Below are 18,465 nucleotides of genomic sequence, written 5' to 3' on the forward strand. Positions count from 1 at the left end.
ATAAGTTAGACCAAAGATCAAATTAGGATCGTATCGGGTTGCATGGGTCTACCACTCGGTTAGGCCTACCTGTTCTGTGGACTACAATCAACGCCACTATTTCTACTCCTATTTCTATTTATAATCTAAATACTGAAAACTAAATCATTTCCTACAAAACAAATATATATATCTGTAACCATACTAAATTTTTAGTTATTTATTTTACCATCATTTGCAAACAAATTTACTGTCGTCTGCACACACATTGCGGTACGGTAACAGAAACGTTTCATTTATATACCTTTATTATACGTCATGATGTCATTGCATAAGGTGGTCTAGAGATTTAACATGCGGAGGTATAGTAGATCAATTCTCGAAAGGTTGTTTCTCCCTCAACCAATTTTATTATTATTATTATATTATTATTGCTGTGTGTGTATGTGCGCGCGTGCGTGTGTGTGATAATTATTAAATTATTACAATATCTTGTCACTTTACTCACTTCACATAATTTGTATAGAAGGAGTTGGTTTTCTTTCCTTACAGATGTATATTTTAATTTTACAAGAGCCTGAAGTAGGCCTAATCTTTGAGGCACATTTTGACATTCAAAATAGAAGACCAAGACTAAGAACAGTGGAACTGTATTAGATGAGCGGGACGTAGTCCAGTGGTAAAGCGCCCGCCTGATGCGCGGTAGGTCTGTGATCGATACCCGTCGGTGGAGCCATTGGGCTATTTCTCGTTTCATCCAGTGCACAACGACTGGCATATCAAAGGCCGTAGTATGTGCTATGCTGTCTGTGGGATGGTGCATATAAAACATCCGTTGCTACTAATAGAAAAATGTAGCGGGTTTCCTCTGTAAGACTATAGGTGAATATAACCAAATGTTTGACATTCAGTAGCCTATGATTAATAAATCAATGTTCTCTAACTTTAACTTTAACTTTAACTGTATTGGATGAATAAAATAAATACAGTCCAGTAGATGTTGGCAATAATACTGAACATAGAATAAAACACTTATCTGATGATAACACCAATTGTTAGAATGACACTGAACCTGATCCAATTAGCACAAGTTATAGAAAGGATGCAGTGGATTGTCTTTTAGAAAATAAACTGAAAATCAAATTTATAACCATATTTTGAAGTTGATGGAAATGGAAAAAGAGCAGAAGGAAATGTACGCCTACATAATATTCTCGCTGGGTAACATTAAAGGATGGCGGAAGCCCCCCTCCACCTCCACCACCACCACCCCACCCACCCTAAAAAGGAAACCAGAAGAGAAAAAGAAAAAAAAAAGTGGGAAACATGGTTACCGTATAGGCTAGCCCGAGTACTTGGGCTACGTGTAGGCCTATAGTTGGGTATTGGTCGACTTTGCGAAAAGACCCCTTGTTTTAATATTATTTTAATAAAGATTTCAAGATATTAAAAAAAAATAAAGGTGATTCCCTAAATTGGGATAACATGTCTGTGTTCTTTCTTTTTTCTTCTTCATCGAATGAATCGATCGAACTGATATAGCCAGGTGATAAAATGTAGTTTCGTTTTTGTAAACGCGGTGTATATATAATTTGGCGTCCAAAAAAAATACTTTTAATGATGAACACTGCCACTTACGTTATTTTTATAAGCGGTGATACCCCCAAAATGAAAAGTTTCTAATATTTTATAAATAATTGCCGAATAAACAAATGACAGTAATTAAAAAGCATCAGTTACGACCAACTACATTTGCAATTGAGAACAAAATATCAGACGAAAGTTAGTGAACACAAAAGACTGACTGACCGAGGCTGTTAAAATAGTATGAAATTACGTTACGGTAAGCTACTGAAGTTTTTCCACACCGCGGCTTGTTTTCTTTGAGGTCGAGTGTGCCGACTGATCGGGGTTTTTATTCGTTTTCAGTGTGAAAAAACAGTGTGCAATATGAAATAGCGGAGCTGGGTTCTGTAAAATATAGTAAGATGCGGGAAAATAAAGAGGGATGGAGAAAAATAAAGGGGGCGGCAAAACACGAAGGCGGGGCGGCAAAATGCAATAGCGGGCCGGCCTCCCGCTTAAATGGAGCAGCCAGAACACTTGTCACAACAAACAAAACTAAATATAAAACCATTCGATCCTTTGTCCGCCCCTGTACCAGGTTACAACATGCCCACTACCAACCGAAGAATAAAACGATATCGTTCGACAGTCCGACACCAACCAAATATGAAATTACTCCATAGCGGATACAGGAATCTGAATAAAGTGGGGTGGTTTGCAATATGTAACAGAACATTGAAAAACACCGGCGCGCAATGTAGTTCGCTAAATTTCATATCTCTCACTAATTAGTATTACATTCATGTATGGGATCTGAAGAGTTATTAAAAAAAATTAAATCGGAATATATTGCTTTAAAAAATATATATAAATCGGAATATATAACTTAACATACTTGGTAAAAATAAAATGAAAAAAGTACCGATTCATTGAAATTGGGCGGGAAGTAACCTAGAATAAGGTAATAACGTTGAAATTTAATTTTGACGCCGTCTACTTTGATTTTGAAAACGTGACGTCATTAATGCTGTATTTTTACAAGATATAATTAAGATACCTGAGATTTAGTTTTGTAAGGTTATTACCTGTTATTTATCAAAAAAATAAGACAAACGTTGTTTAGTTTTTTCCCCCCTAAGTTGTAGGTTTTCCCATGTGACGGCTCATATATCTATATATCTATCTATATATATATATATATATATATATATATATATATATATATATATATATATATATATATATATATATGTATATACACACACATATATATATATTGATAACACGTCACAGTTATAGACCCAGAAGTCAAAACAATGCATGGCGGTTGTACCACACTCGCCAGACCCAGGCCCAGACTCAGACCCGGTGTGTTTTGGGCCTTACTCTGGTAGTTTTCGAGTATTAACTAAGTAGGCGTTTTGTGTTCATTACTAAAAGGTATTTTATCTTGAGATATCGTTGAACATGTTATATTATCATAGACATTTAATCTTGATATATCACTGACATGTTGTATTCACAAAAACATTTTATCTTGAAATATCGTTGGTATGTTATATTAACAAAGGTATTTTATCCTGAAGTGTTCACTATTATTTCCTCGGTTACCTTCCTGACATTCTCCGTTATGATCTGTCTCGTTGTATCCGGCCTCTTTGGCCGCCTTCAGGAATATCGAAGGGAGAGAACTCGTGGGCGCTCGGCTCACCTTAAGTGGGCCTCCACGGTTGTGGTATTCTGTAAAGTATGACAAATATTTAAAATAAGGTCTGCGCGGCTGTAGTAGTCTGTAAAATGCATTGTTATCATATTGGTCAAATCCAGCGTGTACCCAGGATTGTTGTAACTACCAAGCTAGCCATGTCTGTGTTATACACTAGTGGTTTACGTTCCCACCAGTTTGTTTATTATCTTGAGGATATTAGTTTTACACTGACGAAACCTCGAATATTTTAAATATATGCATGCACAATTAATTTTAATGTGGTTTCAGTAAAAACTATTTTTTAAGTTTTATGTAAAATGTATAGGTCTGTTTTAATATCAGATGTACCTAACATGTGTATCTTTACAACTTGAACTAATGAACCCCTAACAACATCAAAGCTTTCAAAATCGCATCTCTGCACACGGTAGATGAGAAATGATGCTACTATAAATCACCGCCAGGTGTTTCGCCGTTAGTAATTCATCACTGTCACGTCACATTATTATTCTAACTGCTAACTATGTTTTAAGAATCTACACTTGTGAACAATGGGATTGTAACTTTCTGCGCATGCAGTTTGCGGATTCGAACCCAGATCTGACTGAACGTGTGCATCGTAAACCGATACCACTTTAGACCACTCATTTGCATCAACTGGCCAAGAGTAGAGCTATTGCGTTCGCTCGGTTAACTGTTTTTGCGTCTTACGTTAGATGAATTATAATTGTCCGACGTGTTCGTTGTATGACCTGATTTGGCGAGCTCCTCGTCCTGCATGTCCTCTGATTTCTTGAAGTACGGAAGAACATCTTTGTAGCTCCACCCGTCACACCCCTGGGCCGCCCAGCTGTCATAGTCCAAACCGTTTCCCCCGACATACGCCATATAGTTCATCTGACTGGTTCCGCCCAACACTCGACCTCTGGGCCAGTATGACCTCTGAACAAATAAATGGACAGATATTTCATGTACTCGATATTTAGACGAGTCAGAACGAGTGAATAGCTATGTTCTCAATTTTAGATTCGGTCTATGATTTCTTAGGTGACACCTGTTAGATGTGCAACAAACACCTGCCGTGGTCAGAGACAAGGACTAAGATGTGGATGTGGACAGCAAATGAAGATAGCAGGTGAAGTCAGATCAGTAGCTTACCTTTTCTTTCAAAGCCCAGCACGCCTGTTTCTGCGGTTCGGTGTAATACTCCCAGTCGAATTTCGATCTCTGACTGTTTGGTCCTTCTGCTGGAATGCTAAGTACAGCCTCGTTTCTGTCATCCAGCCCAGCTTCCAAAACGATTACTGTGACGTCACTATCTTCTGACAGTCGAGCAGCAATCACAGACCCAGCAGAACCGGAACCAACTAGTATTAAAACACAGCAGCTAATTTCAGATGATATAATTGACGAAAGCAGATGTTTTAAAGACTATAATTGTTACAAGCATTGTAGGTGAAACAAAATTAGAAGTATGTGTGTGTGTGTGTGTGTGTTTTCTGTATTTATGTGTGTGTCTCTGTGTGTATGTGTGTGTGTATGTGTGTATCTGTGCGTGTATCTCTCTCTCTCTCTCTCTCTCTCTCTCTCTCTCTCTCTCTCTCTCTCTCTCTCCTCTCTCTCTCTCTCTCTCTCTCTCTCTCTCTCTCTGTGTGTGTGTGTGTGTCTCTATATGCATGCGTGTATATATACCTGTGTGTGTGCGTCTGTGTGTGTGTGTCTGTGTGTGTTGGTGTGTGTATGTGTGTTGTGCCATGTGTGTGTGCTTTGTGTGTATGTGTGTTGTGTATGTGTGTGTGTGTATGTGTGTGTGTGTGCGCGCGTGTGTGTGTGTGTGTGTGGTGTATGTGTTTGTGATGTGTGGTATGTGAGTGTGTTGTGCTGTGTGTGTGTTTTATGTTGGTTGTGTTGTGTGTATGTGGTGTTTGTGTCTGTGTGGTGTGTATGTGTTTGTCCTGTGGTGTCTGTGTATGTGTGTTATGTTGTGTGTGTTTGTGTGTGTGTGTGTGTGTGTGTGTGAGTATGTGCATGGGTCTGTCTGTGTTTGTACGTGTGTGTGTGTGTGTTTGTGTGTGTGTATGTGTGTGTGCTGTGTGTATGTGAGTTTTGTGTTTGTGTGCGTGTGTGTGTGTGCGTGTGTGTTTCTGTGCATGTCTGTGCGTATTGTGTCTATGAGTGTGTATCTGTGTGTCTGTGTGTGTGTTTGTCTGTGTGAGTTGTATGTGTATCTATGTGTGTTGCGTGGTATGTGTGTTGTGTGTGTATGTATGTGTATGTTGTGTGGTGTGTTTGTGTGTGTGTGTCTATGTATGTTGTGTGTTGTGTGTGTGTGTTTTGTGTATGTGTATGTGCGTTCTATGTGTGTGCCGTGTGTGTGTGTGTGTTTGTGTGTGTGTTTGTGTGTGTGTGTGTGTGTATGTGTGGTGTGTATGTGTTTGTGTTGTGTGGTATATGTGTGTATGTGTGGTGTGTATGTGTTTGTGCTGTGTGGTATGTGTGTGTGTTGTGTTGTGTGTGTGGTATGTGTGGTGTGTGTGTGTGGTGTGTGTGTATGTGTGGTGTGTATGTGTTTGTCCTGTGGTGTGTGTGTATGTGTGTTGTGTTGTGTGTGTTTATATGTGTGTGAGTATGTGCATGCCTCTGTGTCTGTCTGTGTGTGTACGTGTGTGTGTGTGTATCTGTGTGTGTGTATGTGTGTGTGCTGTGTATCTGTGTGTTTTGTGTTTGTGTGTGTGTGTATGTGTCTGTGCGCGTGTGTGTGTGTGTGTGTCTGCGTCTGTGTATGTGTTGTGTGTGTGTTTTGTATTTGTGTGCGTGTGTCTCTCTCTCTCTCTCTCTCTCTCTCTCTCTCTCTCTCTCTCTCTCTCTCTCTCTCTCTCTCTCTCTCTCTCTCTGTGTGTGTGTGTGTGTGTGTCTATCTGTATGTGTGTATATATACCTGTGTGTGTCTGTGTCTGTGTTTTGTGTGTGTGTCTGTGTATGGGTGTATGTATGTGTGTGTGTGTGTCTATGTGTGTTGTGTCATGTGTGTGTGTATGTGTATGTGTGTATGTGTGTTGTGTGCTGTGTGTGTATGTGTGTTGTGTGTGTGTTGTGTATGTGTGTGTTGTGTGTGTGTCTGTGTGCGTGTGTATGTGTGTGTGATGTGTGTATGTGTGGTGTGTATGTGTTTGTGTTGTGTGGTATGTGTGTGTTGTGTGTGTGTGTGTGGTGTGTGTGTGTGTGTTTGTTTTGTGGTGTGTGTGTATGTGTGTGTTGTGTTGTGTGTGTGTTTGTGTGTGTGTGAGTATGTGCATGTGTCTCTGTTTGTCTGTGTGTGTACGTGTGTATGTGCCTGTGTGTGTATGTGTGTGTGCTGTGTATCTGTGTGTGTTTTGTGTGCGTGTGCGTGCGTGTGTGTGCGTGTTTCTCTCACTGTGTGTGTGTGTGTTTGTGTGTGTGTTTGTCTGTGTGTGTTGTATGTATGTCTATATGTGTTGTGTGGTATGAGTGTTGTGTGTGTATGTATGTGTATGTTGTGTGGTGTGTTTGTGTATGTGTCTATGTGAGTTGTGTGGTGTGTGTGTTTTCTGTTTTGTTTATGTGTATGTGCCTTCTCTGTGTGTGCCGTGTGTGTGTATGCCTGTGTGTTGTGTGTGTGTTGTGTGTGTGTTGCGTGTGTGTTGTGTACCTCGGTGTATGTGTATGTGTGTGTTGTTTATGTGTGTGTTGTTGTTGTTGTTGTTGTTGTTGTGTGTGTGTGTGTGTGTGTGTGTGTGTGTATCTCTATACATATTGTCATCGCTATGTATATACGTCTCTGTGTGTCTACACTGGGTAAACACATTATGTATGAAAGTAGCTGCTTGTTAGCGTCTACCGTTTTGGTGTACTCTCTCTCTCTCTCTGTTGGTCTCTCAAAATCTCTCTCTCTGCCTCTCTCTCTCTCTCTCCTCTCTCTCCTCCTCTCTCTCTCTCTCTCTCTGTGTGTGTGTGTGTGTGTGTAGAGAGCTCTCCAGAGAGAGAGACTGTGTGAGAGAGAGAGAGAGAGAGAGAGAGAGAGAGAGAGAGAGAGAGAGAGAGAGTGAGTGTGTGTATGAGTGAGTGAGTTAGTGTCAAAGGGTAGGGTTGGACAGGGAGAAGCAACAAATCTCAGTCATCTGATCCCACGTGTTAGGAAATTGCATTTCAGATCATGAAAAAAGTACAATTTGTACCTGTGTATAGCTTCACAGTTGGGCAATTCCATGAAAATATCAACCTCCTACTTAATTTGTGAATATTGGTTTAAACTTCAATAATTGGTACAGTTTAAACGCTATAACATCGAGGTTTTATAATCTATAAAACGTTTCAAAAATATATATTTCATTGTTAATGTTTTGAATAGAAACACTGGGTACCCAGAAGGATGATGAAAGTAACAAAACTGGGACCAAACATTCAAATTTCATTTTAAAGTAAAAGCAATATTATTATTGTTATGTTTTTAAAACATTGAATTAAGCAGGTATGCATGAAATATTATAAATAACACTTCTCACACATTGATCATTTTGTTGGGTGTACAGGCCTTCCTTACATGACCTCATTACCATTGTACATCCGTCACAAAAGTTTATAGAAAGGGTTTTTTTTAAGAACAAAGGGGAAGCCACACGTGTTCATAGTTTTATATTATAAATAAAAACTCTCATAAAAGCAATATACATTTGTCATTTGTACTTTTGAAGTAATTATACACAGATGTTCACAAAGTGTGTGACAGACGTACAGGATTTTGGTATGTATGTCCATAACACTAAACATTGCCGTGAATATTTCCAGACAAAATGCAAAAATGTAGTAAACGTGTTTAAATACATTAAAAGGACATTTACCTGAACCTATCCAAGTATTGAACAATTTAAGTAAGACTTAAAGATTGTTTTGTTTAACGACACCACTATAGCACATTTATTAATTAGTCATTGGCTACTGCATATCAAACATCAGAAGAAACTTGTTACATTTTTCATAATGCAGCAATGGACCTTTTATATGAACTTTCCCACAATCAGGAAAACAAATACCACGGCCTTTGACCAGTTGTGATAAACTGGTTGGAACGACAAACATTTCGAGATGGTTCAATCGTGCGACGCAAGCACCTCAAGCGAGCAGTCAACCAAGCGAGCAGTCAACCAAATGAGTTAAATCACACCACATATTTAAAAGTTAAAAAAAGTTTGTTTTCTTTAACGACACCACTAGAGCACACTGATTTATTAATCATCGGCAACTGGATGTCAAACATATGGTCATTTTGACAAAGTCATAGAGAGGAAACCCGCTACATTTGTCCATTAGTAGCATGGGATCTTTTATATGCACAATCTCACAGACAGGATAGCACATACCACGGCCTTTGTTGTGGTGAAATGGCTGTGACGAGAGATAGCCCAATGGTCCCATTCACGGGGATCGATCCCATACCGACCGCGCATCAAGCGAGCGCTTTACCACTGAGCTACCCCCCGCCCCCTCCAATTTCAGAGATGCAGATTTTTATTGTGTTGATGGGGACATATGTTTGTATATGCTCTGTGCCTATGTAATGATGTCATGACCTTTACTATAAGGCTATAATAAGCAGTGTTTCTGTCTAGCCTACAAACTAAATACTTGATGTGGGTCTGCGGAGCAGGGAATTATAATGTCAGATTTCTGTTAACATACATTAAGCCGTTAAAAACATTCTAAACAATCCCAATAAAAACATTCGTAATAAACACTGAGAAGGTATTGTCTTATCAAAACATTCGTAATAAACACTGAGAAGGTATTGTCTTATCAAAACTTTCGTAATAAACACTGAGAAGGTATTGTCTTATCAAAACACTCGTAATAAACACTGAGAAGGTATTGTCTTATCAAAACTTTCGTAATAAACACTGAGAAGGTATTGTCTTATCAAAACTTTCCTAAGATACATCGGATGACAATGTCAAGACCTTAAAAAGTTATTTTCAAATTGCAAACTGTCCCCAAAATAGTCTACAATATATTAAACTGAGGGTGGGGGATGAGGATGTTATAAATATAGCTAATTATTACTAGTGATAAAAGTAGGCAGTTAAATAAATAGGGAACCAGGTGCATATTCCTGGTCCTACCCTGGTCAAACTCAGGCCCTAGGCCTCAATCAGTCGCAGTTCTGATAGACATAAAAAAAACTATTTTTCTTAAACACAGACTTTTAAGCATTGTAAATGTGTTTAGTTTCATGCATGTAAGACAAAAGCTGACTTTTGCAAATTTGGCCAAGGATTGTTTTTTAAAGAAAAGAAGATTTAAGAAAACATAGATTAAAAAATATAGACAAATGAACAGGTGTGCAAATAATAGCATGAAAACAGGGATCTAGGTGAGCGCTCGGCTGATGTTCTGAAGCAATATTATATACCTGGAACCACCACCCTGTGGATCCTTATTTTTCCCATTCCAACCAATCCCTCACGATAGGATGCATATTAAAAGTCATGATATGTGCTGCCATGTATGTTGGAAGTGCAGGGAAAAGTGTAACAAATACCGTCTGAAGGTTGTGTTACAATTAACAAATTTTTGACATCCAATTGCCAACAATTAATTATTAATCAAGATGTTTTTTAAAGAATTTTTTTATCTTCCTTATTTGTTTCCCTCAATTACTATCCTATTTCACAATTAAAGTCTAATTATGAGGTTTTGGGTAGAACAGTATTGATCTTATTTTAAAATCAATTCATTCAAATCGGACATGTAGGTCCGTCACACATTTTATGTACGTCCGTCACACTATTTACCATGTATCAGTTAGGTCTAGTTACTTTATTATGTTTTCAATAGGCAGTGTTATTTTCCCTCATGTTCAGGCTGTATATAGAAATAGAAATTAATTATGTAAGTACTAATAATTCACAGAATTTTGGCAATATGTTGATGACACTGGCTTTTCACTAATTCTGCATGCACGCAAGTCACTCGCCTTTGAACTACCATTCCACAATTTTTGTCAGGACAAATATATGTTCAGGGGTCTAATATAAAACTCTAACTAATGGTTAAATGAAGCCATTATTTTCTGATTTTTATTTACTTTTTCACTATTTAGTATTTTCGTCGTCCAATGTGTACGTCCGTCACAATGGAATTGCCCAGTTTATGATAAAATAGTTTTAGGAACACACAGACCGAACACAAAAGCAGACAGATAAGAATTATTGTCACATTGTGCGTACTTCAGTACATTGTGCGTACTTCAGTACTGGCATATGTCGTGTGCTCATTTTAAGATTAGAACGTTCAGTCTGAAATCGTCGTATCTTAATATCAAATACTGTCTTGGCGGATCCAGTGAAGGGGGTGGGGGGTCATAGGGGTCTTATCACCCCACCGTCGATTTTTAGTGCCCTATAAATAATATTTTTAGTCATCATCCAAATATAAAATACTAAGCTGCTCTGAAAATGTATCTTGCAAACTTGGGCTTGTCCTGTTTTGAATGTTGTGTGTGAACCCCTTTACAAAATCATTTATTCGCCTCTGCGTCAGGACTTTGCAAACGTACCTACAATGTAGTCGTAGGAGTTGTTAACCTTCTCAACTAACAGGTCATCTTCGTCGACGTTGTTGCTGTTGTTAAACATGTACGATCTTATCAGAAACGCCATAACAGCGACGTTGACAAGAGTAAGGACGGACGCCGGACCTACCATTGATCTGAAAGAAGCTATAAGGTTGTACTATACCAAATAAAATCCCATAGCCGAGCATGTTAACGTCTGTGTTTAAAAACACTATATGCAATATATCAACCAAACTAAATATCAGTACTACAACCCCTACCTCAAAGTATTAACTTAAGAAAATGATATCTTGCATGGCTCATTTTCGGTATAACCAAATGTTTTTAAAACAACCCTAGTTTCGCACAAAATTTGATTATCCTTTTTTTTTTTACAGGTACTCCATACATGTTCCAAGCACAAGGCTACTTGACACAGTCGTATTAGATGAAATAAAATTGCATACATTTTTAGCCCAGATGAAACTAGTTTTTTTACAACCAACACACTCACATTTATAACCAATCACCGGACTTGTGGTGTTCACTTCTCTATCAAAAGTTCTGTGCACCTCGAACGTTGACCCAGCCGGTTTATTTGGTTTAGTGCTACCTATACTGATAACATACATTTTTTGTATGACAACCAGGATCTGGTGTCTTTTGACACAAACTGACAACCTCACTGAAACTGTTGTTTCTACAGTGCAACCTAACATAATGTACACCTCACAAGGCAAATGCATTGTGTACAGTTTTTGTACCAATGCGATATGTCATATTTAAAAGAAATCATTTAGAAATAATACTCCTGAATATATTTACTGTCAGATGGGTGTGTGTACTCAGCTATATATGTAGAGACAAAATGGATATTCAGAGTACCTCAACTCCTTATACTTATTCCATTGAAACACATGTACTTGAATGACCCCTAGATTAGGAAGACCTTAACAGGCACATATAAGAAATATCAGTATTAATCAACACAATGTCTGAGGAAGGAAAAATCAACATGACTGCACCTGTATGAAGTAATGACTTAATGTCCTGTACATCACTGTTGGAGGGAAATCCTGAGTGTGAGTGTCTTCAAGTTACCAAGTCAACATGGACCATCAAAACCATTAGCAGCCATATTCCTGCCTATATTTTATGTATACCTTACTGTAGTTGGACATTTTAAATATGTGTGAAATCTGGAATTATCATGCAGCTTTCACACGTTTATTTTTTATTCATTACTAAACAAAACCTGTTTTTAAATGACATAATTAATGTATTTTATTGCATTATTTTCTAATCTAGATCAATACAATATGCATACTGGATGTATTCCTACAATATGTAATCCAGCATTATTATGAATAGAGTATAGTGAACCAACATCGAAAGCCAAATTGGGGGCACATAAGTGGCCTAATATGCGGTATCACGTAGCACTGACTTCGATATGTTTTCTGTTCAACATCGATAAACATTTCCGTTTCGATGCAATATACACCTAATATTGGTTTGAAACATATTCTCACATATGTATGATATACTTACAGTCGTCTCGCTATGATACTGTTGTCGTAATCACTACAGGAAAAATAGAACGTTGACAAAACTCCAGTTGTTTGCCCTTCGTTATATCCTAACACTTGTTGAGGTGAATAAACTATGACCTTGACCGCACTAGCTCAGAGTACTTTACACTCGAGGAAAACATGTCTGCATGTTATTGTTGTACAATCTGACCTTGAACGTGTTGAAAATGCCGAAAATGGCATGACCTACATCACGCAGTACCGATATAATAGAGGTACATTAATATCTAGTAATTGGTTTAATGGCACATAAATATACGTCTTCATAAATCAAGGCTAATATTCGTTCCTCCTATTCAGCCTTGATACATGTAGTCAAGATTACTGATATCCACTACTAGCGCCCTCTATTGGAAGAAAATTTGTAACACCGATTATGTCCTTTACACGATGACATCGCTGACCAATCACAGCATCGGTAACATGTGACAATCTTGAAAGCAATATAAAAAGTTAACCGCCGAAACCTTTTTTTTAACATATCGTGACAAACACGACACGTTTCCACGGACGCTGACGCTGCCATCTTTGTTTACAATAACAAGGGAATCTATAAGGAGCGTTGCGATTCGTTGCAATCAGATCTCATCGCATCCAATGAAATTTAAGCATTTTGTGGCACGATTTCTTGACGACATGTATCAAGGCTGAATACGAGGAACGAATATTAGCCTTGATTTATGAAGATGATAAATACAGAACTTCGCATACGTTGTTTTTGCTTCCTATTTATTGCACGAATATTGCACAAGAATATATACCTCGAGACCGCGTAGCGGTCGAATGGCATGTTCTCTCGCAAAATAAACGAGTGCAATAAATAGGAAGCGAAAACAACGTATCTCAAGTTCTACATTTATTACATACCTCCTTTTATGTTTTACAAAAACGGTTTTTAATTTAACGTCATAGCAACATTTTGTTAAATCTATGATCAAAACTCTTTTCATGGATTCATTTAACGTTAAGAATCATACTCTGCGGCAGCCTTGTGTAATGTTTCAAATAAGATATGACGTCATTTGTAAATCATATATGACGTAAGTCAATAAAAGGCACTAACTGCTGTAAAAAGAAAAAGGGAATTCCCCATTTAAAAGTTCTGGTCCAGAGTGCACATATGTGCGATACAGAATAAATTTATTACACGCTTTCAAAAGGCCTTTATCACTATAGTAAGATTAAATAGGTATGTAATAAATAAATTTATGAGCTCTAAATATTTCTGTATGGTTTCTAGCGCAAATGTAAATATAGTAGAGGTGTGCAACCTTTTTTTTTTCTTATACACCTGGACAAGTTATTCCTCCTTTTTTGTCGCAGGCGTGAGTACTACACGAGTAAATTAAATTTTAATGTTTGTTACATGTATAAAAATCCACATTCCCGCTCCAGCTCTCAGCCGAAGATGACCTTTGCCGCTAAGCAGCTCCAAGTCGCGCCCTGCTCTGTTGATCTCCCCCCCACTATTGGGGTTGACGATCAAGAGTTTGGGCACGCTGACAGAGTATAAGCTGTCACAGAAGAGCGGGAGGGCTTACGTTACACTAGTGTACGTAAGCCACCAGCCAAAACCAGCAACCAGGAAGAGAAGACGTCAGAGACGGAAGAAGGGGACGTGCATGGAAGAAACGGCACAGGGGTGGGGACTGAAGCCGGTGGTTACTCCACCGGTAGAGGTTCCTTCGCCGCCGTTGACACCGAAGACGCCGTCACCGCCGCGTCGCAGACCGACGAGCCTGCATCGGATCGAAGTGGACCCGCCGGCCAGCCCTGACGTCTGTACCTCCGCGGTTCGACACCCCCACCCGCCGGCCCTTTTAAGGGCCAATATTATGGCACCGCTGGAAGGGATCGAACCGGTGGTCGCACCAAACCGACCCAGCGCAGAGGGATACCGCCCAGCTGGAAAGCTGGGATCGGCCACATCCGCTGTTAGACGCTGGGTCAACCAAATAGGGACGAAGCCTCTGGTCGTGTACGCCCCAACACTGGAGCAGCTGCCTACAGCGCGGACCAGAGGAGTATTCCCGCACCGGTACAATCGACAACGGGGCAGCTTCCACATCAACAGCGTGGAATCCCGCACCGGTGCACTGAGTACCATGCTGACGATGGAGCACGACGGCGTATTCCAGCAGGCATACGTGGGAGAAGGCTCCACACACCGTCAGACCCACGACATGCTGCGCAGGGTGTTCGCGCAGCACTACGGGGACATCGTCAGCAGGTACCAGCGGGATATGCGTCACCTCCCCAACTTCGACAGCGACGCCTGAACACCGCACCAGCTCTTAAGGCTAACCCGGTTCGTATAGGTCGGTACGTTTAGGCTTAAATTTAAAAAATCCGACACCCTTTTTATTTTTGACCGAACCGTCTAAATTTGCGTTCAATCACCAGCAATATTTCGGACATAACGCAACAAATTACTTAATTCTCCTTCTGAGAAATTTCAAAATTATTACCGCCGCCTCTTCCGCCTCTGCCTCGGCCAGCCACAGCCGGTCTTCGGTGCTCCTTGTTGCCAAGTCGTAAGCGAGAAGACAACCACTCCCTCCCCCACCCCTCCCTGTCTTGGACGGAAGAGCTTGCTTCGCAAGCACTTGCGCCCACGACAGGCGTGCGCTACAACAGCTTGTTCTGAATGTGCACGTTAAACCCTATGACCTGACCTGACCATAAACCCCTCGTGATGCTTCTACAAAGAATTTATCTTGCCGACATGTTTAATTACAAGATTTTCTTCAAACACATCCAGGTGCATTAATAATGTTCAAACAAAAACATTTGCAATAGCAACGTCATGTACCCAGTTTAGTGTTATTGTAAGGAGTTGTAAAGTGACGTCATTGAAATACTGACGTCATTTAAATTCGAAATTACAATGCTTCGCCATATTTAATGCTGGCTTTTCTTCAATTTCATTTTCCGAGTGGTTGGCAGATCGTTTGACAGCGATGTTTTATTTTCGTTGGTAACATACACATTTTTTGCATGGTGCATTAATACATTAATAAGTCCGATGTTGCAGGTGGGGTATAAGAGATTTGACTCCGCCCACGCGGGGTATTTTACATGAAGGCGAGATAAACTGTTATAATACGTCTGTTTCACCTTCGATTAGAATTATATTCTTTCGAAAAGCACACGGGGTGGAGTATATATTGTCTTCTTTGAGGTTTTTGACGTTTATACTTAGTATTGTAGTGTGTTCTGTTGTAATGTCGGTAGTCCCGAATTTCGGTGCGAATGGCAAATGTGTTGATTATGGGTCATTTTTTTATTTCCCGTATGGAACCATTCATACGAGGTAGTAAGCATCACTTAATCGATCTAAATTTAGGGTTGGACCCGACTCGGAGAAAATATTATGCTTGGTTTTTCAAGACTATTGCTAATTACAATAAATAGCGTAGGTTTGATGACAGTTCGCGCTGTGGGCCCCGAAGTGGTACTTTTACAAGTAGGTTCAAATGATTTGTGTACAGTAAACAAATCTGTGAATGATATTGCGAGAGAATTAACCCAACTTGTTTTACAATTAAAATTTACATACATTGTACAAAAGGTGGTGCTGTGTCAGGTTTTGCTCCGACTCCTCCCTCCACTCGGACGACACGATATGAGGTTCATACTGTTTGATTCAATGACAGGTGTGATCAACTGAATAGTTGTTGTTCCGTTATTTCAAGGAGAATATGATGGAAGGTGTCAAATGTTTTACACATTCTGGATTGTTTTGGTCTGAAGAAAATCAGAGACAAGTTTATACTGATGATGGGGTACATTTGAATACCGAGCTTGGTTACCCAAAGTATTACCGAAGCATTAGTGCAGCACTAGTGTCTATAAGGAAGACGTACAACTTGTTGGTATGCTAGGGGATATACCCTAAGGATAGTCTCAGGTATTTATCAATATTTCGTTAATTTCAGACGTTTTTTAAGAATTGTAGTTTCTAGTTTTCTTATAGTGTTTACATTGCCCTAGACATAGATGATATAGCTCAGTCAGTAGAGATGGTCACTCGTATTGTGTTCTCTATAACTATCGGCTACACTGGATCCGACCCATCATAGATGATATAGCTCAGTCAGTAGAGATGGTCACTCGTACTGTGTTCTCTATAACTATCGGCTACACTGGACCCCACCCATCATAGATGATATAGCTCAGTCAGTAGAGATGGCCACTCGTATTGTGTTCTCTATAACTATCGGCTACACTGGACCCCATCATAGATGATATAGCTCAGTCAGTAGAGATGGCCACTCCTACTGTGTTCTCTATAACTATCGGCTACACTGGACCCCACCCATCATAGATGATATAGCTCAGTCAGTAGAGATGGTCACTCGTATTGTGTTCTCTATAACTATCGGCTACACTGGACCCCACCCATCATAGATGATATAGCTCAGTCAGTAGAGATGGCCACTCGTATTGTGTTCTCTATAACTATCGGCTACACTGGACCCCACCCATCATAGATGATATAGCTCAGTCAGTAGAGATGGTCACTCAGTCAGTAGAGATATTGTGTTCTCTATAACTATCGGCTACACTGGACCCCACCCATCATAGATGATATAGCTCAGTCAGTAGAGATGGCCACTCGTATTGTGTTCTCTATAACTATCGGCTACACTGGACCCCACCCATCATAGATGATATAGCTCAGTCAGTAGAGATGGTCACTCGTATTGTGTTCTCTATAACTATCGGCTACACTGGACCCCACCCATCATAGATGATATAGCTCAGTCAGTAGAGATGGCCACTCGTATTGTGTTCTCTATAACTATCGGCTACACTGGACCCCATCATAGATGATATAGCTCAGTTAGTAGAGATGGCCACTCCTATTGTGTTCTCTATAACTATCGGCTACACTGGACCCCACCCATCATAGATGATATAGCTCAGTCAGTAGAGATGGTCACTCGTATTGTGTTCTCTATAACTATCGGCTACACTGGACCCCACCCATCATAGATGATATAGCTCAGTCAGTAGAGATGGTCACTCGTATTGTGTTCTCTATAACTATCGGCTACACTGGATCCGACCCATCATAGATGATATAGCTCAGTCAGTAGAGATGGTCACTCGTATTGTGTTCTCTATAACTATCGGCTACACTGGACCCCACCCATCATAGATGATATAGCTCAGTCAGTAGAGATGGCCACTCGTATTGTGTTCTCTATAACTATCGGCTACACTGGACCCCACCCATCATAGATGATATAGCTCAGTCAGTAGAGATGGTCACTCGTATTGTGTTCTCTATAACTATCGGCTACACTGGACCCCACCCATCATAGATGATATAGCTCAGTCAGTAGAGATGGCCACTCGTATTGTGTTCTCTATAACTATCGGCTACACTGGACCCCACCCATCATAGATGATATAGCTCAGTCAGTAGAGATGGTCACTCGTATTGTGTTCTCTATAACTATCGGCTACACTGGACCCCACCCATCATAGATGATATAGCTCAGTCAGTAGAGATGGTCACTCGTATGTGTGTTCTCTATAACTATCGGCTACACTGGCTACCTGGACCCCATCATAGATGATATAGCTCAGTCAGTAGAGATGGTCACTCATACTGTGTTCTCTATAACTATCGGCTACACTGGACCCCACCCATCATAGATGATATAGCTCAGTCAGTAGAGATGGCCACTCGTATTGTGTTCTCTATAACTATCGGCTACACTGGACCCCATCATAGATGATATAGCTCAGTCTAGTAGAGATGGCTCACTCACTCGTATTGTGTTCTCTATAACTATCGGCTACACTGGACCCCACCCATCATAGATGATATAGCTCAGTCAGTAGAGATGGTCACTCGTATTGTGTTCTCTATAACTATCGGCTACACTGGATCCGACCCATCATAGATGATATAGCTCAGTCAGTAGAGATGGTCACTCATACTGTGTTCTCTATAACTATCGGCTACACTGGACCCCACCCATCATAGATGATATAGCTCAGTCAGTAGAGATGGTCACTCGTATTGTGTTCTCTATAAC

The 18,465-nt window shown here is 39.9% G+C and overlaps 2 protein-coding genes across 2 annotated transcripts in view; one reads left to right on the forward strand and one right to left on the reverse strand.

Annotated features, from left to right (window-relative positions):
• The window catches only part of LOC121372098 (glucose dehydrogenase [FAD, quinone]-like), a 36,277-nt gene extending 23,588 nt beyond the window's left edge, over nt 1-12,689 (reverse strand). Inside the window, exons 1-5 of the mRNA XM_041498361.1 lie at nt 12,372-12,689; nt 10,824-10,975; nt 4,412-4,620; nt 4,006-4,195; nt 3,157-3,285 (exon numbers count right to left, since the gene is read on the reverse strand). Of these exons, the coding sequence (XP_041354295.1) occupies nt 3,157-3,285; nt 4,006-4,195; nt 4,412-4,620; nt 10,824-10,971 (676 nt within the window). The 5' untranslated portion in view covers nt 10,972-10,975; nt 12,372-12,689. The remainder of the gene's footprint in view (nt 1-3,156; nt 3,286-4,005; nt 4,196-4,411; nt 4,621-10,823; nt 10,976-12,371) is intronic.
• A 5,242-nt stretch (nt 12,690-17,931) lies between these two features.
• The window catches only part of LOC121372100 (fibrillin-2-like), a 51,925-nt gene continuing 51,391 nt past the window's right edge, over nt 17,932-18,465 (forward strand). Inside the window, exon 1 of the mRNA XM_041498363.1 lies at nt 17,932-17,941. Within this exon, the coding sequence (XP_041354297.1) occupies nt 17,932-17,941 (10 nt within the window). The remainder of the gene's footprint in view (nt 17,942-18,465) is intronic.

Source organism: Gigantopelta aegis, chromosome 4, assembly GCF_016097555.1.
Source record: "Gigantopelta aegis isolate Gae_Host chromosome 4, Gae_host_genome, whole genome shotgun sequence".
Taxonomy (NCBI): Eukaryota; Metazoa; Mollusca; class Gastropoda; order Neomphalida; family Peltospiridae; genus Gigantopelta; species Gigantopelta aegis.